Source organism: Salvia hispanica, chromosome 3 (genome assembly GCF_023119035.1).
Source record: "Salvia hispanica cultivar TCC Black 2014 chromosome 3, UniMelb_Shisp_WGS_1.0, whole genome shotgun sequence".
Classification (NCBI taxonomy): Eukaryota; Viridiplantae; Streptophyta; class Magnoliopsida; order Lamiales; family Lamiaceae; genus Salvia; species Salvia hispanica.
In genome coordinates this window covers 47,343,666-47,366,486 of record NC_062967.1, presented here as the reverse complement: position 1 = coordinate 47,366,486, position 22,821 = coordinate 47,343,666, and the positions used below count along the sequence as shown (strand labels likewise).

Here is a 22,821-nt window from a genome sequence, read left to right as displayed (position 1 = left end):
TGATGGGACATCTATTAAAGTAAATTCACAATGAAGGACATTTTGGATGACACGAATTAATGTACAATTGATAAAGTAATAGAGATGAAAAGAACTATAGCTAAAATAATGTTAGTGGATAGTAGGACCCACATTACTATTAGTGTTTAGTGGTATAAGTTGTAAATAAATTGATATATATGAGTAATGAGTTTGAGAAAACTTTCTTTAAATGAAAATGAGATATTTTACGGGACGAAGGAAGTATTAAATTATTTTCTCTCTCTCTCTTCATATTTAAACATTTTTCAAAGGCTCGTGATAACGTAGGGAGATGAATATTGTGCGAATGTAGAAAATATGAACGATTTTTCCGCGATTGGCTACTACATTTATTCTTTGGATTTGAAACTTTCGCGTTAAATAAGAAATGAATAATCAAATTAATAATTTTGAATATTAGTTATATAATGAGTACGCGATTTGAGTAATGTGAACCTCAAGTGTACGTATGTGTAGGCCTGCTTAATCGGTTCTCCGGTTATCGGGTACCTGGAATCGGAACCGGAACCGACCGGGTAATTGAGGAACCGGGAACCGGTTTACCGGTTCCTGTTCCGGTACCGGTTCTAATGTTTCTAAAAAGTTCCGGTTCCGGTTCTACCCGGAACCGACCGGTTCTTACCCGGAACCGAATAATAAATCAATTTTAGATTTTCAATTTTAGATTCTAATAATATTATGAATATCAAATATAAATATACTACAAAACTATCCCTAATAAATAATAATACTATAGGATGATTGGTTTACATTGATTGAATCGAGATTAAAATATCTAAACCATTTTCCAACTTCATATGCACGGGAGGGTGATTTCGGCCTTTAAATAGGGGCTTATTAATTATTTGTGTTTTATTTTCTTTATCAACATATGTGTACAAACTAAATGTGTAAATCATCATTGACCAATGACCAGTATACTCTATAAACACATAATTTTTTTTTAATATGTATTACCCTACGATATTGAATTGTTAATTAAGTTTCGTCTATTTCATGTGTCATACCATTTATTGTTCATATTGATTTAAATATAATTCAAGCACATACATTATTCTATCTATATATTTACTTTTATTTCGAAGAATTGTAACGGAATAATTGAAAAAAAAATAATCTTAATACGTACACTATAGAAAGAGCCTCAGAAATTCAAATTTTTTATTTAAAATCATATACTAATATTTAACTGTTAATAGTAGTACTAATTAAATTTTGCGTACTATATTATTGAGATGCATGAATATAAATTAATCAATACAAACAAATGAATAAGTTTCTTTCCTCGAAGTGTCAATCTTAGATCCAATTATGATTTATTAATATGTTAACGACGGTATTCTTTATTCATTTTTAGTGACAGCACAGATTTGACTTCTTCATTATCTAAACCGAGTTATTAATTAAACATGATCTGATGAATTTGGACGGTTTACTTAAATATATGTGTCCCCGTCGACTATATAATTCCGATAATGACCAAATTCGTATCCAAATTTTTTCTGATTATTGATGTTCAATAATATGTTGGATATGAAATTAAAAATAAGATGGGACAAAGACATGTAAAATTATGACTTATCTTTGTCTTCCATTTGATAATTAATTAAGATCACAGTTCATAGATGGTGTGCAATTAAAATTCTTCCGATCTGTAGTTTTTCATACATTTCAATGGAGGTCAAACAATTTCTGCCTCGTTTTGAAAAGTTGAATACTGGTTGAATTTTAAATCATTGAAAAATCTTTATTCCTGATCTGAACATGGCTTTATACTTTTAGCTGTTTAATATTCTTGGATTGAATGTGAACCAATCCAATATAAAGTTGTTCGATTATAGTATTAGTAATTCATTTCTCTATTTTTGTTACCTTTTTCATTGTAATATCAATACCAAAACTTTGATTTGAATTTTTATTTTAATTATGATTTTAAAAAGAAATATATTTAAATACATTATAACATGTTGACTTTATTACTAGTGGGAGATCAATGATGTGGAAAGGTTGCCAAGTTTTTTGTCTTCCTATTAAAAATAGGCAGGCCCATATCTACGGATAAATAAAAATAGCCCGGTCAATAAATGCTTTTCTTAAATGTAAAGAGGTTTAATTTATTTGGATTTGCTTGACTTGAAAATGAGCAAGTTGACCAATTGATACAACGAAACAAGCATGAGATAAAGACTCACAACATGACAACGATATTAACGATTTAGATAAAATTTAAATGGTAAAATATTGGCTATAATAATTCAAACTCGTAAGCCACGTCCACCCTGCTATATTTTTTCCCCTATAAATAACATGGCATAATTCATCGAGTCTTCACATATATTACACACACAAAACACACACACACACACATTCACTCAAAGCATGGGCAGTTTGGGAAGCAACAACAATTATGAAGATGCTATTATTTCGAATGACACCGTCGGAAAAGTTATAACATGCAAAGGTACGTTATCATTTATAGATAGAGCTAATATTTTTATCTGAATATTAATTTATTGCAAGAGGATTCTAATGATCCAGCGTTGCAGCGGCGGTGGCGTATGGGCCGGGGCAGCCGCTGGTGGTGGAGGAGATTCGGGTTGATCCGCCTCACAAAATGGAGGTCCGAATCCGAGTGCTTTTCACTTCGATCTGCCACACCGATGTCAGTGCTTGGAAAGGAGAGGTATCATCAAACAGCATTTATTCATCAATTTTGAATTCTGTATTTGATTTTCTCCTTATTAACAAGCTTTGTTAATCATCTTAATTTAATTTTTTGAAGAGCGAAGCACAACGAGCCTTCCCTCGGATTTTGGGCCACGAAGCTTCTGGGTAAGAACTGATCATAATTAATTGCCAAGTTTATATCACTAGAAATTTCCTGTTTTCACTCCCTCAAAATATTTTTTTTTTTATCTAAAAAAATACAAGATTTTCAATTTTTTTATGTGTTAGTTAGAGAAATTAGTAAAACACATGAACGTAGAATAGGTTAGAGTAGGTTTCGAGAGGGCGGAGTTTAGTTATGTTTTAGGTGTAGATTATAAAAATAGAGATTTGATTATCATATTAATGAATAAATAAAGGATTTGTACCTTGGGAGATACGCCGATGTTTTAGTGTGGTTGTCAGATTGTTAATATTTGTATAAAATATTATATCATAGACCATGACTATTTAATAAACAAAATCAAGAATAAGATTTTCTGCAGCGATAACACCTAAATAACAAATAATTATTGTATTAAGATTACAAGTCAGCTATATGAATGACAAATTAAGATTTTTCAGAGGCTAGAAATGCATTTATTAATAAAGGGAAAAGCCCCAAGAGAGATGATTGGATAAATATGTAGTTAGTTTTAAGATAAAGTTAGTAATCTCAATAACAATAGCACTAGTATTTACTTATTTTTGTTTTCGAATTTCACGTAATGACAACGGGGTTATTCATACTTATATAGATGAGCTAGGATCATCATCAAGTCGATCTAGGATAAAATTTAAGAGTTTTAACATAAACATATTTATTGTGATGTAGAGTGGTGGAAAGCGTGGGAGAAGGTGTGAGCGATCTGGAAATAGGTGACCATGTTGTTCCCATTTTCAACGGCGAATGCGAAAAATGCGTCTACTGCAAATCAAAGAAGACTACCAATTTATGCGAGAAATTCAGAGTGAATCCGATGAAGAGCACGATGGCAAGCGACGGAAAGTGCCGGTTTTCGACGAAAGACGGGAAGCCGATCTTCCATTTCCTCAACACTTCCACCTTCAGCGAGTATACTGTGCTGGATTCAGCATGCGTCGTTAAGATTGATCGCAAGGCCCCCTTGGAAAAAATGACTCTCCTTAGCTGTGGAGTTTCAACGGGTCAGCATTATTTAATTATAGTAATAATAAGGTGAAATAAATTTAATTAAATAATGAGAATAATAAATGACTTGTGATTGTGATTCATTTCAGGTCTTGGAGCAGTGTGGAATACGGCTGACGTGGAGGGGGGGTCCACTGTGGTGGTCTTCGGTCTTGGAGCCGTCGGATTGGCTGTAAGTTTTTCAACCCCCAATTTTGTTATCTATTCATAAATACTTTACTTAATAAATTAGTAAGTCTAAATTGTTTTAATTTTACTCTTTATTTTAATATAAGTTCTTTAATTTTTTTTTAATAATTAATGTAAAACTTTCCATTTCATTGAACACGAGTTTTGACAAATTGGATCACTCTAGATCCATTGCAAAATGTAGCTTGCCTTTTTCTAGATTCAACGTGGCAAACCGGCAATTCTGGTTATGGGGTCATATTTTCATACACATAAATGTTATCACAACAAGAGTAAGCTGTATTAGGACATAAGACAACAAGAGTAAGCTCAATAATAGTAGAGAATTGGATTATTGTGTAGGTGGTGGAGGGAGCAAGGACACGTGGCGCATCTAGAATTATTGGAGTGGACATCAATTCAGAGAAACAGATCAAGGGCAAAGCAATTGGCCTTACAGATTTCATAAATCCCAAGGAATTGGACAAGCCAGTTCATGAGGTACTTGAACCAAATTAGATCACATACTACTGCTATTAATTAATTTATCAAGTTTCAAAATTGAATAGTAGTAGTAGTATTTTAATTTTCTTTGATGAAGGATGTATATTATATAGTGTATTAATTTTAAAATAAACATTGATGCAGAAAATAAGGGAAATGACGGATGGAGGTGTGGATTATAGCTTCGAGTGTGCAGGAAACCTGGAAGTTCTTCGAGAAGCTTTCTTGTCCACTCATGATGTAATAATCTCCTCTCATCTCTTTATCATACTCTAATAAATATTGACTTATTTTCTTCTCTGATAGTAATAAAATTACTAGTAACAAATGGTTAATTTGGGTGCAGGGGTGGGGTTTGACAGTACTTTTAGGGGTACATCCATCACCAAGATTGCTGCCTCTCCATCCAATGGAGATGTTTGATGGGAGAAGATTAGTGGGATCAGTGTTTGGTGACTTCAAAGGAAAATCACAACTGCCTCATTTTGCCAACCAGTGTACCAAAGGGGTAAACACACACACAAAAGTACTATATTTACACTTAAATTTGTTTGTAGTATTTCTCTACTAAATAAACATTCCATTCTTGTATTTTTCAGGTGGTGAAATTGGACGAATTCATCACTCATGAAATGCCATTTTCCAAGATCACTGATGCCATGCAGTTGCTCCTTGATGGCAAGTCATTGAGATGCCTTTTACACCTTTGAATGTTTTAAATATTATGGGTGTGTTGTTATGTAAGTAATCATTGTTGTCATAAATAATACTCCATATTCTAAACATATTTTGTGTATTTACTGGAACTTCTCATGATATAATACCTATTTGGTTGGAATGACGATTATATATTGATTTGATATATATGAGTATATGACATCTCCAAAGTGCATACACCTAAAAATTAAGGGAAATTAAAGAAGTGCAATCATTGAGGTACTTTAGTAATGAAAAAGACATTACTAACTACAAACCTAATTTCATAACTTATTAGCCATATCAAAGACGACACAGAGGCATGTGTCCCAGTTCGTCCGTCATCTGTCGGTGGGATGAAAACCGAATTGAATTATTTGTACAAAGCAATATATACTAATATTGTGAATGATGTTTGTATAGCAAATAAAAAAAATCATTCATGTGCCAACTTTCTCAATTTTAATGCATTGATAGTTGTACAAAATGTCTATTTCAAACTTTCAACTTAATTTCCAAACTCCTCACACGTCAGTGTGGTCACCCAAACTGTTTAGTCACATGATTATTAGGAGTACTATGTACTACTAACTTTTATCTCTTTCAAAATACAATAGAATTAATTTATTAGTATATTTTTATTGTTCATGGAAACCGGTAAAAAAATACAAGGAATGTCTACATTAAAATAAAAGGAACGAATATTGGAGTATAGTTCATTAGCATGGTTCATAACCTATCCCCCCTATTTAATTTAACCATTTGTGGCTAAATGATCTAAATCTATTAGTACTAGAACAAACACTTTTGCACGTCAAACTACAATATGGAAGAATTACTCTCCGTTACAAGCAACAAAGTAATCACATGCAAAGGTACAATAGTAGTAGTGTTTGATTTTTATTTTATTTTCATTTTTCTTGAAATAATGAATTACGTACAAAACAGCTGCTGTAGTTCATGGTCCTGGTGAAGCATTGGTAGTAGAAGAAATTATGGTTGAGCCCCCAAAGAAAATGGAGGTCCGAATCAAGATCCTCTTCACTTCTATCTGCCATTCAGATCTTGGGGCTTGGCTTGGCACTGTAAGTACACACATAATCTCATCCTACATGCTCTTCAAAATTAATTAAAAGTTATATGTTGATATTTGGTTGAATTTGGATTGAAGAACGAAGCTGAAAGAGCGTACCCTAGAATTCTTGGCCACGAGGCTTCCGGGTAATCAGAAGAGTTTTAATTTGATTCGATACAAATATTTATACTCAGAAAATATAACATTTGATGGATGCAGAATAGTTGAGAGTGTCGGAGAAGGAGTGAAGGATGTGGAGCGTGGAGACTACGTGATCACTATATTTCACGGGGAGTGTGGGGAATGCGTGTTCTGCAAATCGGAGAGGACGAATGTGTGTGAGAAAAATGGAATAAATCCGATGAAGAAGGTGATGGGGATTGATGGGAGAAGCAGGTTTTGGGATATGAATGGAAACCCTATTTTCCATTTCCTCAACACTTCCACATTCAGTGAGTATACAGTCATGGATTCTGCCTGCGTTGTCAAGATTGATCCAAACCTCATGTCTCTTAAGCATATGGCTTTGCTCAGCTGTTGCATCTCTACAGGTACTATTATTTCATTTGTTTGTATATGCATTTTTTATTCATAATTACAATAGTTTTCTTCTTTGCATTGTCAGTCTTGATAGTGACCCAACTGTCCAAGGATTTGTTTTTATGTCATTCTTTTAACAATAGATATTTTAGGAATGGCATTTATTTTCTACGTATTAGTACTTAAATACGTAAATAATTATGAATTACTAGATTATAATTGGTACAGGGGTTGGAGCGGCATGGAACACTGCCAATGTAAAACCTGGATCAGCTGTCGCTGTTTTTGGCCTCGGCTCCGTCGGCCTTGCGGTTTGTTTTCACCACATTTTTATTTTTCACTCATATATTATATTTTCAGCTCAATCCCACCTTGAATTTCTACATCTATGGCACCGAAAATTTGAAAAAATAAATTTTTTTATTACTACTCCATTAATTACGACTGTATATGCAGAATTTTTGTTTGGCACCAAAATCTAGTGATTTCTTGTTTCTGAATGTTGAGAATTTATTACCTCTGAAAAACACATTTTATTACTCTCAGGTAGTGGAAGGAGCAAAAGCAAGAGGAGCAACACAAATAATTGGAGTCGATGTCAACCCAGACAAACAAACTAAAGGTATGTATCTGGTAGGTTACGCTAAATATAATTTTGCTAAAATAATCTATTTTCAGCCTACTCATAATTAACTTGCATAAATTACATAATTTTTTTTACTATGTTACGCTAGTTTTATATAAAATCACTCGACTTTTACGAACTTAATTATATACTAGTACTCAGTAGTCAGTACATAAAAACTTATGGTCCATTCGGGCGGACCACATGCTCCTTTTGTCTTTTCAGGTCAATAACTAATTCCTCCGTCCTATTTAAAACAGTAATTTTTCTTTTAATTTTAGACAGTCTTGTTTAGTGCATTATAATCGGAACAAAAATTGTGTATACTAATTGTGGATTTGGCACTGCAGGTTCACAAATGGGAATCACAAATTTCATTAACCCGTCGATTCTTGATACTCCGGTGCATGAGGTCACACAATCAACACTCATCCATTTCCATTATAGCTTATATTGAGAAATTTTAATTACCATAAAGAAAATAAGAGAAAAAAATTGTTGGATGTAGAAAATAAAAGAAATGTGCGGAGGAGGTGTAGACTACAGCTTTGAGTGTGTTGGAAGCGCAGATGTTCTTCGCGAAGCCTTCTTGTCGACCCATCTGGTTGCTTAATTAATTAATTACTACTAAATCTATAATTAGTGATGCATTGAAGGAGTAATTAATTGTTAGAAGTGCAGGGCTGGGGATTGACTGTGGCTGTAGGTGTTCATTCCACTCCCAAGATGCTCCCTCTTCATCCCATGGACCTCTTTTACGGCCGGAAAATCGTCGGCTCGACCTTCGGAGATTTCAAAGGGAAGTCCCAACTTCCTTCTTTTGCACAGCAATGCTGCTCTGCAGTGAGTCTTATTTTCATATCCACTCATCTTCTATTTCTGTCTATTTTTATTAATTTCATTTCATTTTTTTTTCAGGGGCTCAAGTTGGATGAGTTCATCACACATGAATTGCCATTCGAAAACATCAACCAAGCTTTGCAGCTCCTTGTTGATGGCAAATCCTTAAGATGCCTTCTTTATTTTTGAATCTACTTTTTTCCATTATAAATGTGGCATCTAATGAAATGCAACCAAAAATAAATAAGAATTCTCCGTGTTCAGAATTTCTAAAATACAATCTCACTTGCCTATTTTTGAACCTAGTGATCATTGAGATCGAGACGGAAGATGACTTTATAATGCTTTGATAACTAAATGTATCAATATATATTTTACAAACAAGTTTAATTAATTGTACTAGTATATTCTTAAAACTATATTGACCTCTCATAATGAATTAAATAATACTCCCCCCGTCCCCCAAATATTGTCCCACTTTAACCCGACACGAGTTTTAAGAAATGTAATGAAAAGTGAGTTGAAAAAGTTAATGGAATGTGAGTCCAACTTTTATATATTATTACTAGTTTTATAATAAAATGTGAGTAGGAATGAGTTAGTGGAATATGAGGTCCACCAACAAAAATAGTAAAAAGTGAAATGGGACAAATTTTGTGGGAATGACGGAAATAGAAAAATGGGAGAAACTTTCAGGGACGGAGGGAGTAAGGAGTATTATGTAAAGGATAATTTATACTGCAATGAACTAAACGTGCATGTGTCTGAACCTCAAAATTTCACCAACCTCATTAAGGGAAAATATCAAAATACTAGCTAGAGTACAGAAAACAGTGAATGTGGCTGCATTTGTTATCACATAAATAAAGATAGAAATTAATGGGGTTATGGAAAACTATCAGCAGCAGCTAAGACAAGTAATTACATAGTAATTAAATTTAGAAAGTAGGGTGGCGCACAAAAGAAAATTTGGAACCATTTATAGCTGTAGGATGTTGGCATAAGTAACCAAAAACCTTTCCTTGTTTAATACACAATCTGTTTTCCACCCTGATATGGAGTCCGATCTTCTTCCATGGACTTTGGCTGTGATTTTTCCTCTTTTAATAATCTTATTGATTAAGAAATGGAAGAACAAATCCAGTGCTAATTTTCCTCCAGGGCCTAAAAAACTCCCAATAATCGGACATTTGCACCTTATTTCCAATCCCCCTTTCCGTAGCTTCCGTGATCTAGCTCAGCAGTACGGCCCGATAATGCATCTGAAGCTTGGCCAAGTCGACACCATCGTCGTCTCCTCGCCTGAAATCGCAAAAGAAATGCTCAAAGACAAGGATCCTGTTTACGCAGACAGGCCGGAGAGCGTAGCCCTGAATATATTTTGGTACAACTACGTGGACATCACATTTAGCCCCTACGGTCACTACTGGAGAGAGATGCGCAAAATATGCATCCTCGAACTCCTCAGCGCCAAAAACGTGCGTTCCTTCGGATTCATCAGGAGGGACGAGGTATGTCGACTTGTGGAGTCACTCCGCCTCTCTGGTGAAGAGCCGGTGAATCTAACAGACATGGTGTTCGTGGCGCTGAGCTCCATCATCTGCAGAGCTGCGTTTGGGAAGGTGTTGAGGGATAAAGAAGCATTGATGAGGCTAGTTAGCATTGCTCTGGAGATGGGGACGGGTTTTCTGCTTGCGGATATCTTCCCGTCTTCTGTGATAGCTAATGCTGTGAGTTGGAGCACGAAGAAGAGGTTGATGGTGATGCGGCGTAAGATGGATGTCATTTTCGATGAAATCATCCGCGAGCATGAGGCCAACGGGGGAGGTAATGGAGAGTTTGGTAATGAAGATCTGGTTGATGTCCTGCTGAGGGTGAAAGAAAGCGGAGACATGGATTTTCCCTTCGGCTACGACAACATCAAAGCTGTTATACTTGTAATGTTTACACGCTTTTACTCTCTCTCCCTCTTCGTCGATATCTTTCTTCTAATATGGTTTGGTCACTAATACAGGATATGTTTACTGGTGGAACTGAAACATCGTCGTCATCTCTAGATTGGGTCATGACAGAGCTAATGAGGAATCCGCAAGCGATGGACAAGGTGCAAGATGAAATACGAAAAGTGATGAGAGGAAGAAGCCACACAAGCATCGAGGAAGAAGATATTCAAAAAATGAAGTACCTAAAACTAGTGATCATGGAAAGTCACAGGCTGCATCCTCAGGGTTCAATCATCCCTAGATTGTCGAGGGAATCCTGCCAAATCAACGGGTACACTATCCCTGCCAAAGTGAAGGTACTGGTGAACGCGTGGGCTATCCAAAGGGATCCTAAGTATTGGACTGATCCAGAAAGCTTCAAGCCCGAAAGGTTTCTGAATCAGCCCACCCTGGACTTTGCCGGTAACGATACTCGCTACATGCCCTTTGGGAGCGGGAAAAGAGTGTGCCCTGGAATAGCATTTGGTTCAGCAAGTGTGGCTCTCCCCTTAGCTCAACTACTTCACGACTTCAACTGGAAACTCCCTCGTGGTGTCGATGCCCAAGCTTTAAACATGACCGAACACTTCGGCATTACAACTTGCAGGAAAGATAAACTTTTTGTTATTGCTACTCCTTATCAACCGCTGCCGTGACTACGAATGCATATACAGTTTGGAAGAAACTATTCGGGTTTTATTGAATAAATAAAGGATTTTGAAAGTTTGCAAAGGAACTGGATGGAGGTTGCTGAAGCTACCCCTGTCTCACCGATCGTGACTGCTCGACCTTTTCAGTTTTACTATCAGCAAGAGTGTGCCTGTGTGTATTCATATATGTACAATGCAATATTAATAGTGAAACCAAATAATTTATCTTTAGGCAATAATTTTGGATGTTACTAAACGTCCACAAAAAAATATAAAAATATGTCATTTTAACATATTAACATTAACTAATGATATTATGATATTATAATTATAATATTAATAACTCAATTTATTTTCATTTGATTAGTCAAAAGACTCAAAATTAAGATCAAGTCAATCCAATATTGTATTCGTAAATTCCCTGAGCATTGAATCGGAGGATAATGAAGATCGGAGAGTAAAAGATTCAAAGGATGGTGTAAGAGTTTTGAATTCTATCAAGGAAAGCGGAAAGCAAGAAAACGTAGACGACTTGCTTTACAGGGAAGACGTATTGTGAAGAGCTGGCTCTGTTAGTGATGACTGATGACGAAAGTGAATCAATTTGTTATTCTAGTGAAGATAGTATTTCCAGTGAAGAAGAAATAGGGTGGTGGGACATCTGGAGTTGGCGGTGAGGTATCAGCTAGTTCAGATGAGGCCCGGTAAGACTTCAGCATAATTGACACTCTTCCTTATGGTTGTGCTTACTGAGCTGCTCTACACGGCTTAGGCTACTGCAAATTTACCTATCATCAAGTGCAACTATCACGTCAAAGAAAATAAGAAATCGTTGGTGATGCTTTTTGTGCCGTATGTTGCAGTAACTCAGTGATTCAGAAACAAGGAGACTTGTCTGATTGTGTAAGGTGTAACAATATCGTACATATTTGATTATAAAGTTTAGGTTTAACTCCTAGGATAGGCTGTAATTAGATTCTTGTATGTAGAATATCTTGTTCTGCTTAAGTTCAAAGTGTTTAACTTTTAACTTTATGCAATATAAATTTGATATACGGGTCTTCTGAATTGTTGATTTCTTTAGTGAATTATGATCCATGTCACCATGAACCTAATATTAGATTTGTATAAATGGAACACTACACTTGGTTTACTATGGTAAGCATGTCTTGGTCTGGGCACCTTTATCAACATTCAGTTTAATTTATTTATTATTGAGTTTATCAAACAATCGATTTCTCTAGCGTAGCACACGCACACTATTTAATTAAAATATTAGAGATACGAAAGAGAGGCACATCTTTTTCGCTCAAATTTACTTCGTATATTTGCTTAGAAATTTATTAGTACTCCAGTAATTACTACAGTATTAGTATAGTAGTTGTCCTTTGTGTCAAAATCGGCAAAGTACATGCGTGTTTGATAAGTTAATAATATCAAGATAGAGAATTATATGGATATTTCTAATTATTTGATATCAATATATCATAGTTAAGCTTAACTTAAAGCCCAATATAAGACAAGGGCCCTCCCTAATCTTACCAAAATTATAACTTTAACCATGTTTATGTAACCCACCAATTTGTCAAGTTAAGCCATATTATTTAATATACTATACAAATTTAGATAATTTCTGTTCTATCAAACAACAGTGAAAAAAAATCAAATAATTGCATATCTTGACATGAAGCCCGTATTTCTTATCTTATTTTACATATGTTCTCATATCCCATCTTTTTTTATTAAACGAGTCCTAAATTTTTGTTATTCAACCTATCCTAAGGGGCATGTTCACCCAATAAGGTTTGGCCAATTCTTGGTCCATTTATGAGAAACCTAGGTGTTCACCTTCTACTTTTTAATTTTTGAAGCCTAAGCTAAAAATGGTCGGCCTGCACTCTTCATGCGAATTGGACAAAAATTCAAATCTTGGAAGTATAAAAGTTGCTGAGATTTATTTTTGCATTGTCCACTAAGAATTGGTGTTGATTTTCCTCATTTGCCCTTGTTTTCCACCCTCATCATCTTCTCACTTACATAGAATTGGTGTTAATTTTGTCATTCAACTTTTTTGATATGGTCAAAGTTAGAAATTAGGACTACTATTTAGCTCATAATTATGTTCAAAACATGTTAATTGAATAAAGTGGCCAAGAATTATACATTTCTTGAAAGAATTCAATTCTCAGAGTTTTTAGGGTGACCACACAGGGTGAACACGCCCTAATAGTTAATACTATGTACGCACGATTTCAGATTATAATGAGGGAATAATCGACTATAATTTCCTCATAAAATAAAGTACATAGTGAAAAACATAACGTGATCATCTAACCTTTTTCATTGTCCTACAGATAGATTCCAAACACCACTTTTTATTCGAAATGATCCTACTCACGCAATCAATATATTCTTTTTTTCAATACTCTATTTTGTTAGAAATATAAAACAAAATAATATTCTCCACCGGAATAAGTGTTAGTGATGTCACATTAATTGTAATATTTAGGTCGGACTATATTTATAGTGAATACTTAAATCTTAAACGGATACGTAATTTAGGTAGGATTAAACCAAATTAATCTAATTTAGATTTTAGAGTGGTGACAGACAAATTAAAGAACGAATTAGAATTTGTATGAGAAGTTGGTGGGTTGAACCGTACAAAAGAGACCCAACTGCAATAAACGGAAAATGGTTGAAAACTGGTTGGATGCCTCTTCCCCACTCTCTTAAATTCTTTCTCTAGATTTTCTCCTACGATTTCTTCTTTCCATCAAATTCAATGTATAAACCTCTAGGGTTGGCTTCCCCATTTCTTTTTCTACACTCGCCCAAGAATATATAACTATTTCTCGTTTCGTTGTTTAATCCATCACATTGACTGATCTGCGGTGACTTCAATGCTCTTAGATTCATTCTATTTTTTTTTTAAAATTTCAAGGTTTATGTTTCTGTGTGGATGTAGTTGTTGAATCTATCTACTTCTTCTCCTTTACTCTCCAGAGTTCAATTGCACGACGCTTCATGATGATTCCGGATCCTTGCGTTCATGATTCGCCGATGGAGAATGGATCAATGGAAATGCCATGCACGCCGGAGGAAGAGAGGAGGATCATTGAGGAATGGACCGACAAAGCTGAGGCTAATTTGCGAGAGGGAAATTCGTATTACGTCGTATCCAGCAGGTGATTGGTTGTTCAGATCGCTTCTGCTCGTTTGATTGAGTAATAATCTGATCTAGAATGATTAATAGTCCTTCGTTTAGGTGTTGAAGGATAATCGATCACTTTAACCTTCTGTAGTTAGGTGGACTTTTTGTATTCCAATAATATAGTTCCGCTGATATGCTTTAGCTTTGAAGCCATGTAACCATGATTTTACTAATCATTCGTCTCGGCTAATTGAATTCCAACATCTGTACATTTCTTTATGTCTTGTGCGAGAGTCATTGTCTGGCATTTTGTGGACATCAAAAACATAGTACTATTTCACTTTCTTATACTGTTAGGCAGTGACTTTATCGAACCGTTTATGGAATATAGATAGAAATGGGACTTTGACATCTGATTTTCCATAAAAAAGCATATAGGACATAAACTATAGCGTAACTTGTCAACTCTCCAGTAGAAGAGCCCTTTTAGTTTTAAGTAGTGTTGCAAGGTTCGTAAACTTTCTTGAGCAGGTGGTTTATGGCATGGCAAAGGTACATTGGGAAAATAGAGGATGATTATCCATTTGATAGCAGTTCTGTTGGGCCATCATCTGTGGCATCATCAAGTACAAAACATAGGCCCGGACCAATTGATAACACCGATCTTGTTATAAATGAAGTAAAAGATAAAGATGAAGACCTGCAACTTCATAGAACTCTGCAAGAAGGGCGTGATTATGAATTAGTTCTGGAAGAAGTTTGGGAGAGGCTTCTGAAATGGTACTTCTACTTACTGCCCTCTTTCTTGAGATACCATATTTCGTCTGAACCAATAATAACACTGAGAATAACTTTAAATGGTTGAAGCAATTTCCTTTAATGTCTAGCATATTTATTTTTTTTCCTCGACTCTGAGGAAAAATAATTCAAACAAGCATTTGGCAGGCAACTGTGTGCTGTTCAGCTAGAATTTATAAATATGTTCCTCATGATGATGCTTTGAACGGAAACTCTCTTCCTCAATTTCCATCACTGGGTTGCCTAGAACTTCTTACCTTCTACAATTTTTTTTTGCTGAAGCTCTAATGTTTCCCTCCCCAGGTATAAAGGAGGGCCAGTATTGAAGCGAAAGATGATCTCTATTGGGGACAACATAAGCAATTCAGTGTAGAGGTCTTCCCTGTACACCTCAGGTTAATCGACTCTAGAGACCAGAGTGAGGCAGTTATACGGTTAAGTAAAAAGGTATATATTATTTTGTATTCATGCAGATACTTTAATTGTATTGTAGTCTCTGAAGTCATAGTACTTTCTTTTGACACCATTACATCTAACCGCTGAGATATCCTCAGCATAAGAATATCGCAGTCCTTCAAAACCTTGTCTACTTTGTGTTCAATAATTTAATTTAAAATTATGTTGCAATTGTCATTTAGTCAAAACTAGGTGGTTCTTGATCTTGGATACCATGCGTAATATAGATACACCCATATAGGAATCTTTTAGTATTGAATTTGAAGCTGATATCTTGAAGGTTCTATTATATTAGGGATATTCTGATTCTTACTAGTTGATTCTATATTCAGGCTTCTCTACGTAGCTTTTATGAAAAAGTCTGTCAACTCAAAGGTTTGGATCCAGAAAAGGTTAGTTTATACTATTATCAAGTGTTTCATTATGTGTGGATATATGGTTGGTGATATCATGATTTGTTCTCTTTTTAAAATTTATACAGATTTGCATCTGGGACTACTTCAACATGAAGAAGGGAACTATATTAGTTTCTTGTAGCCAAACTCTGGAGGAATCTAATGTAATGATGGATCAAGAAGTAAGCTCATGATGCTTTTATATATTTGGAGATCTGGTTATTAATTCTGCTCCTTGGGGTGAAAATTTGAATTATCGAGTGCTGATAACTACTAAGCATTGCCATTGCTGCTTGACTAGATTCCTCTGTAGCAATTACTATTCTCTTATGCCTATTGCATTGATAACATGATTGTGAGGTTTCTAGTTTCTGAAGGCCCTCTATCTCTTCCTACAGATTCTTCTCAAGGTACCAGTTGATGGTTTTACCAGGGACTCAACTGGGAAAAGCTTAGCAATGGTTCCAGTAGAATCTACAGGATCAACTTCTTCCATTGCTGGTGGGCCATCTATGTCTAATGGGCATTCAACTAGTTATAACTCCTACACACATGAGCAAACTACTTCAACATATGGGGATATGGAGGATGGACATGATGGTTTAAAGCCTGAAGCTGGAGGAGATAGAGGTCTAGCAGGATTGCAAAATTTGGGCAACACTTGCTTTATGAATAGTGCGCTTCAGTGTTTGGTTCATACACCATATCTTGTCGATTACTTCTTTCAAGATTACAGCAGTGAGATCAACAAACAAAATCCTTTGGGAATGCGTGTAATTGTTCTGTTCCTTTCATCTGAGTAAGATTTCTATACTTTATTTTGTTCAGCAAGTGTTCTGACAATTTTAATCGTTCAGGGAGAGCTCGCACTTGCATTTGGTGAATTGTTGAGGAAACTCTGGTCTTCTGGTCGAACTCCAGTTGCACCTCGTGTATTTAAGGGGAAACTTGGCCGTTTTGCTCCCCAGTTCAGTGGTTATAATCAGCATGATTCACAGGTCAGTTTTCATCTAAATTTGATATTAAGATTATGGCACCCGCAGTTGTGTATTGCTTTGTCTCTTTTTTTTTGAATAGTTAAATATCATAAGACATATTTGTACAAAATTATGTTGTGTTAGTTTGTCAGGAACATTCATCAATCTGTTATCTAATACTCCCTCTGTCCCCACAAATAGTATTGTACAGTTACTATATGTGATAGCACTTTCTATTTTAGAACATGGCGTCACACTCTACTTTATATTTCAACATTTTAAACACCTCTTATTACCCAAAAATAACACCTTTTCTGCTTAGTGACACCCTTAGTAATACCCTTTATCTATACTCGGGGAGATGGAGGGAGTACTAGAATCTGATAGTATTAAGGTAAGAACAGTCCCTTAAAGTATGTGAAGACATTATTAACATTCTTTTATGTCTTAAAAACTACTCATATTACTTGTAGAGTATGTTCCCTTTTCATGTGATGTCTGGTTTTATCAATGATTTTTGGCACGGAATAGTAACCATGTGGATATAATCAATCTCCATTCTCTGTTGACATCAGTCTAGAAAGATGATATGAAATGGTTTTCCTTAGGAGCTCCTTGCTTTTTTGCTGGATGGGCTGCATGAAGACCTAAATCGTGTTAAGCAGAAACCTTATATTGAGGCTAAGGATTGTGATGGTCAGCCAGATGAGGAAGTTGCTGATGAGTTTTGGAAATATCACAAGGCCCGGAATGATTCAGTAATTGTAGATATTTGCCAGGTAAATAATTTGGTCTTCATCTATTTTACTCAATATGAGTTTGACACATCCAGAGATTTTGCTCTTCATTCGCTGGATGAGTTTTGAGCTATGAGAGCTGAATTTACCATATACTGTAACATTTTTTATGACTTAGAACCTCACTGAATAGGTATGGAATATAGTCATGTTCTGAGAACAATTACCTGAAAATGCACCAGGGGCGGAGCCACGAATTCATACCGGGGGGAATAGCACAAACTACACAATGCCATTTTTCAGTTGTGTTATCTTGTATGTGGAGGGAGGGTGTTCAAAAAGTTTGTCATGAAATATTCATTTACTGTCATTGCTAGATCGGTGTTGCTGGTATTGAATGGTGGTATTGTAAGGAAACTCAAAGAGGAAAACCATAGAAAGGATATAGAAAATAATAGTGTAGTATCAAAGTTAAGCTCAGATTCATGCGAAGTTCCATGAAGGATGATTTATATGAACTTTGGTTTATGATTTCAGTATGTTACTATCATTGATAAGACTAAGTGAAATACTTTGAAATTCTAAGTGAACTACAATATTTTCTTGTTCATTGAAGCCATATTTTAATAATTTGCTCTTTTACTAGTCACTACCACCATATCACCAAAGCATCATTTGTTATCAATATGTAAATATCCAGAAATATTTTAATTATCGAATGCATTTCAAGTATTGATATTCGATAGATGTTTAAAGTTGTGTATCCTACTTTCTGGAATTCATTTCTTTTACATATTTTCTTCTGTATAACTTTCCAAATGATTTATATTTGATAGGGACAATACAAATCAATGCTGGTTTGCCCAGTTTGTGACAAGATATCTATAACATTTGATCCTTTCATGTACCTATCATTGCCTCTTCCTTCAATAGATACTCGATCTATGACCGTAACGGTGATATATGGTGATGGTAGTAGCCTTCCTATGCCACTCACTGTTAATGTTCTGAAGGAAGGAAACTGCAAAGATCTTATCCAGGCGTTAGGTGTTGCATGCGGCTTACATAGTGATGAATACTTGCTCCTTGCCGAGGTAGATAATATATGCAGTTCTCGTCTCTCATGTTAGGGCTTTTGCATAGTCGTGTCAAACCAGCTTATTTGAAGGCAGAATTTGACTTTTGTCCTGTAGGTCTATGAAAATCGGATATATCGATACTTGGAAAGTCCATCAGAACCATTGGCTGGAACTAAAGATGATGAGCACATAGTTGCCTACAGACTTCCAAAGAGGGATGCTAATTTGACAAGATTAGAGATACATCACCGATACCAGGACAAGTGAGTTCCTTTAATGCTGGCATCTCACAGGCTTGTGTGGTGAAATTTATGAGGAACTGTCTCTTTTACTCTGTGCTACACTAACACTCAGTGCTATACTAGTGCAGACTAGTCTTACAATAAGTATATAAAACCATTCATCTTAAATTCAATTTACTTGCTTTTTTTTGATAAACTAGTTATTAAAGTGGTTTAGTAATTATACTTGTTTGTAGGGGTGAGCATTCGGGTTTCGGTTCGGTTTTTTGCCCAAACCGAACCGAATCCGAAAAACCGAATTTAGGCTAAAATCAAAACCGAACCGAAACCGAAATCCGAAAAACCGAAAACCGAACTTTAAAAACCGAACTAAACCGAAAAACCGAAATTTTATACGATTTAAAAAAGCCTAAAACTTTAAAACCGAAAAATAACACAAAAAATCATAAACATCCATCAACCAACAAAAATAAATATTTAGGCAGAAACATAAAATAAAGAGTTTCATGATATCTAATCAATATACAACAAATTATAACAAATTAACAATGTAGTCCATTCCCAAGTCTTCAATCCTCTCTGTTCCACGGATGAGCTTTGGCCATAGTTTTTATCATAAGCTTTGAATCAACTTTGTAAAATCTGTAATACAAAATAATCCCATTAAGTTATTAACAATGAAGGAGAGAATATATAAATGTATAAGAAATGGTACTGAACAGTCGAAAATTAGAGAAAAAAAAAGTTTGAATCTTGGACAGCAGATCTAGATGATTAGGGGCATCCAATTTTTAAATATCACAACACTTAATTTAAGCATATGAATTCAGCTTCAATACTTGCAATAATCATCTTTAAATATCAAAGTTTACAGATCCAAATACTTATCCTCTGAATAACACATTAATGCCTAAACACAAAAACTTAGGTATTTTAATTTTGACCACTAATTTGAGAGCTATGAAGAAAATAGACAAGTCTGAGTTTTTACCTTCTTCTGAAGACGGCGTGAATGGCTGGAGCACGGCGGAAGGCGGTGTAGATGGCTGGAGCACGGCTGCACTGCTGGAGGGCGGAGACGGCGTGGATGGCTTGAGGCGATGGGCTAGAACAGAGATAGGAGACAAGTTGGAGGCTTAGAGTTAGTGAAATTTAGCCTTTAGGGTTACAGATTTAGAGTGGAAAACGGAATTGAGAACGGAGGCAGAGAGATTGACAAAGGAGGCGGAGACGTTGTGAAAGGGGGCGGAGAGGCAGAATTCTATTAGGGTTAGAGTTATATATAAATAATATTTAAATATATTTATATTAAATATAATTCGGTTTTTCGGTTTTTTGGGTTTTTTTTCGTCCGAACCGAACCGAACCGAACCGAAAAATCGAAATTTTTGCAATTTTAAAACCGAACCGAACCGAAAAACCGAAAAAAGCGAACCGAATTTCAAAATTTCGGTTTGGTTCGGTTCGGATATTCGGTTTTCGATTTTTTTGCTCACCCCTACTTGTTTGGGGTGAAGAGAGCCACGTGGAAACACTATGATGGTGGTTTTAGCTTTAAATTCAGTCGTAATATAGAAAGTAATAGAATAACTGCAATGTCATTGTGAAAAGCATTCTATCCTTTCCATTAAAAACCCTATTCAGTCAAACATTTTCCTTTGGTGATTACATCTGGTTGCTACTTGATACATTTGATTCGTTGGTTTCACCTTCAATTATCTCTTAATGGATATTTTCTTCTGTGACAGTAAGCTGTTCTTGACGCCGTTAGTGACAGACTTGGAAGATCCACAATCCGGAGCTGATATTTATCTTGCAGTTGAAAGAATGCTTTCTCCTTTGAGAAGAAAAGAATTTCATACTTCAACAAGTATGGACTATAGCAGAGAGAATGGCTCCTTCTCCGGTAACACATGCACCGACCAATTAGGACCAGAAATTCAATCAACATGGGAGGTAGAGGGAGAGGGAATGCCCAGTAAGGACTTCACATTTCAGCTTTGCATCACTGAAGATAATTGTTACACAAATCTCAAATTTTCGCGAACAAAAGCAAGCAAGAGGCTGTCTCTCTATTTTCTTGCTTAGATGCATTTCTGAAAGAGGAACCTCTAGGTCCTGATGATATGTGGTATGTAATTAATGTGAAGTCACTGTATTTTTTATTGTATTTTTGGGCCTGTTGGCTTTTCTTACCTACTTAAACTTGGATGTAGGTATTGCCCTCAATGTGCAAGGAACATAGACAAGCTAGCAAAAAATTAGATTTGTGGAGGTTGCCGGATATACTTGTCATTCACTTGAAACGGTTCTCGTACAGTAAATGGCTGAAAAACAAACTTGACACGACTGTTGATTTTTCCATCCACAATCTTGATTTAAGCAAATATGTGAAGAGTAACGATGGGAGACATATCTATAAACTATATGCTAGTAGCAACCACTATGGTGGCCTTGGTGGTGGACATTATTCTGCTTACTGCAAGGTTACTACTTAATCTGGATTCAATATGCTCAACTAATGTACATGATTGTAATCATCATTCGTCAGTCTAGTTTTAGTACTATAACATATGTTCTTCCATTGAAATCCAAGAATTGGAACTGTTCTGTTTGTCTGGGTTTTCGCTTCATCTTTAACATTGCAATGATTGTATTTGCTTCACATTATGAACCTCTTACTTCGTTACTAAACTCAGATTTAATATACCTTGTTGCAGTTAATTGATGGGGAAAACAAGTAGTATCATTTTGATGATTCTCATGTGTCACCAGTAAGTGAGTCTGAGATCAAGACATCGGCAGCTTACTTATTTTTCTATGAACGAGTTAAACATAATTCCAACGGAACATCTGATGAGCCATCAGAGCATCTTGCTCCTTCTTGATGTGTGGCTGATGCTCTTTTGCTCTAGAAGGATTTTTGCTACCTGTTTGATAAAGCAAACCCGCGCTGGAGTTGACAGTGGGCACAGGTATTTTTAGTCGTGCTAACGGCAAATGTGTGTGAAAATAGAACAGCTGTGCAATCCACATAACATGTTATGCTGAAAAGCACAAGAGATGGGGACCGTGAAACAAGAAAGGCATATGATACTATTATTTGCAAGGGACTCAAATTTTGTAGGCAAGATGTGGATGAGGCAAGGTAGTTGATCTAATCTGTAGTCATTCCTTGGATGCATTGGGGTTGCAGTGATGATTTAGTACTTACTTTAGTTTTACCAAATTAATTGTGATTAAGTTCTGGCTTGCTTTTTGGTGTGCTAGAAAAGATGTGCTCCATGACTTTCAATTCTTTAGGAAAAAAACGCCTACCAAATCTGAGAAAGTCAGAAAATTGTTAAATTTACTAGATACTCCTACTACTCTCTTTCATGAAAAGTTAGTTGTGTTTGTGCTGTGCACATGGAACTCTCAGTAGTACATCCACTGAAAAACTGTTCATGCATTGTGATTCGAACCAGCTGCAGTTTTCTAGTTACTATTTAATTAAAACAAAAAGTTGAGAATGCAACTTTAATGTATCCAGCTTTAGAGCATCAGCCAGGGGGAGGTGCGGGCCAGTCATGCCGGGATGGGATGGCAAAGGGTCAGCGAGCCCCAGGCGAGCTGTTTCTCGGCCACGCGCCAAATTTCAGCCATTTTTTTTTTCAAAAATCAAAATATTCAATTTTCTTTTTTTTATGGTACCATTTTAAAATGGTAATGTTACCTTTTTCTCATTTTTTCATTTATTTCCTTATCCCCCCTCCTATAACTACCATACTAGTACTACACCTCAAAATCATAATATTTCATATTCTTCAATTTTCTTCTTATTTTCCTCCCAATTACTCTATTCAGTATTTTTCAATTTCTGTTTTTTTTTTTCAAATTCTGCTTCGGCAAATACTAGTAATAATCAAGGTTGTATTGAATCAAAAAAGGGTACTTGCCACAGTCCCCTAATGTATTGTTTGATCCAATATTGACGGACGAGCT

At 35.5% G+C, this 22,821-nt stretch overlaps 3 protein-coding genes and 1 pseudogene across 3 annotated transcripts; all 4 read left to right on the top strand.

Annotated features, from left to right (window-relative positions):
• The first annotated feature begins 2,354 nt into the window (after positions 1–2,354).
• Positions 2,355–5,438, top strand: LOC125216349 (alcohol dehydrogenase-like 4). The gene is made up of 9 exons (XM_048118039.1): positions 2,355–2,503; positions 2,589–2,725; positions 2,825–2,874; positions 3,584–3,915; positions 4,009–4,091; positions 4,451–4,588; positions 4,736–4,831; positions 4,938–5,099; positions 5,191–5,438. The coding sequence occupies exons 1-9, from the start codon at positions 2,422–2,424 to the stop codon at positions 5,299–5,301; spliced, it is 1,191 nt and encodes a 396-aa protein (XP_047973996.1). The 5' UTR covers positions 2,355–2,421; the 3' UTR covers positions 5,302–5,438.
• A 582-nt stretch (positions 5,439–6,020) lies between these two features.
• LOC125216350 (alcohol dehydrogenase-like 3) lies at positions 6,021–8,660 on the top strand. The gene is made up of 10 exons (XM_048118041.1): positions 6,021–6,162; positions 6,236–6,372; positions 6,459–6,508; positions 6,582–6,913; positions 7,131–7,213; positions 7,449–7,524; positions 7,878–7,939; positions 8,036–8,131; positions 8,209–8,370; positions 8,446–8,660. The coding sequence occupies exons 1-10, from the start codon at positions 6,114–6,116 to the stop codon at positions 8,554–8,556; spliced, it is 1,158 nt and encodes a 385-aa protein (XP_047973998.1). The 5' UTR covers positions 6,021–6,113; the 3' UTR covers positions 8,557–8,660.
• A 744-nt stretch (positions 8,661–9,404) lies between these two features.
• Positions 9,405–11,230, top strand: LOC125215950 (premnaspirodiene oxygenase-like). Its single transcript, XM_048117538.1, has 2 exons — positions 9,405–10,304; positions 10,382–11,230. Exons 1-2 carry the CDS (start codon positions 9,423–9,425, stop codon positions 11,003–11,005), a joined length of 1,506 nt encoding a protein of 501 aa, XP_047973495.1. The 5' UTR covers positions 9,405–9,422; the 3' UTR covers positions 11,006–11,230.
• A 2,832-nt stretch (positions 11,231–14,062) lies between these two features.
• Positions 14,063–22,272, top strand: LOC125216242 (annotated as a pseudogene).
• The last annotated feature ends 549 nt before the right edge of the window (positions 22,273–22,821 follow it).

Excerpts from the sequence above, each read along its gene's own strand:
- LOC125216349 (XM_048118039.1), top strand. The coding sequence starts at position 2,422 with ATGGGCAGTTTGGGAAGCAACAACAATTATGAAGATGCTATTATTTCG. Across the intron at positions 3,916-4,008 it reads TAGCTGTGGAGTTTCAACGG|GTCTTGGAGCAGTGTGGAAT; the intron begins GTCAGCATTATT and ends GATTCATTTCAG. Across the intron at positions 4,589-4,735 it reads TGGACAAGCCAGTTCATGAG|AAAATAAGGGAAATGACGGA; the intron begins GTACTTGAACCA and ends ACATTGATGCAG.
- LOC125216350 (XM_048118041.1), top strand. The coding sequence starts at position 6,114 with ATGGAAGAATTACTCTCCGTTACAAGCAACAAAGTAATCACATGCAAA. Across the intron at positions 6,509-6,581 it reads CTTGGCCACGAGGCTTCCGG|AATAGTTGAGAGTGTCGGAG; the intron begins GTAATCAGAAGA and ends TGATGGATGCAG. Across the intron at positions 7,525-7,877 it reads CCCAGACAAACAAACTAAAG|GTTCACAAATGGGAATCACA; the intron begins GTATGTATCTGG and ends TTGGCACTGCAG.
- LOC125215950 (XM_048117538.1), top strand. The coding sequence starts at position 9,423 with ATGGAGTCCGATCTTCTTCCATGGACTTTGGCTGTGATTTTTCCTCTT. Across the intron at positions 10,305-10,381 it reads ACATCAAAGCTGTTATACTT|GATATGTTTACTGGTGGAAC; the intron begins GTAATGTTTACA and ends TCACTAATACAG.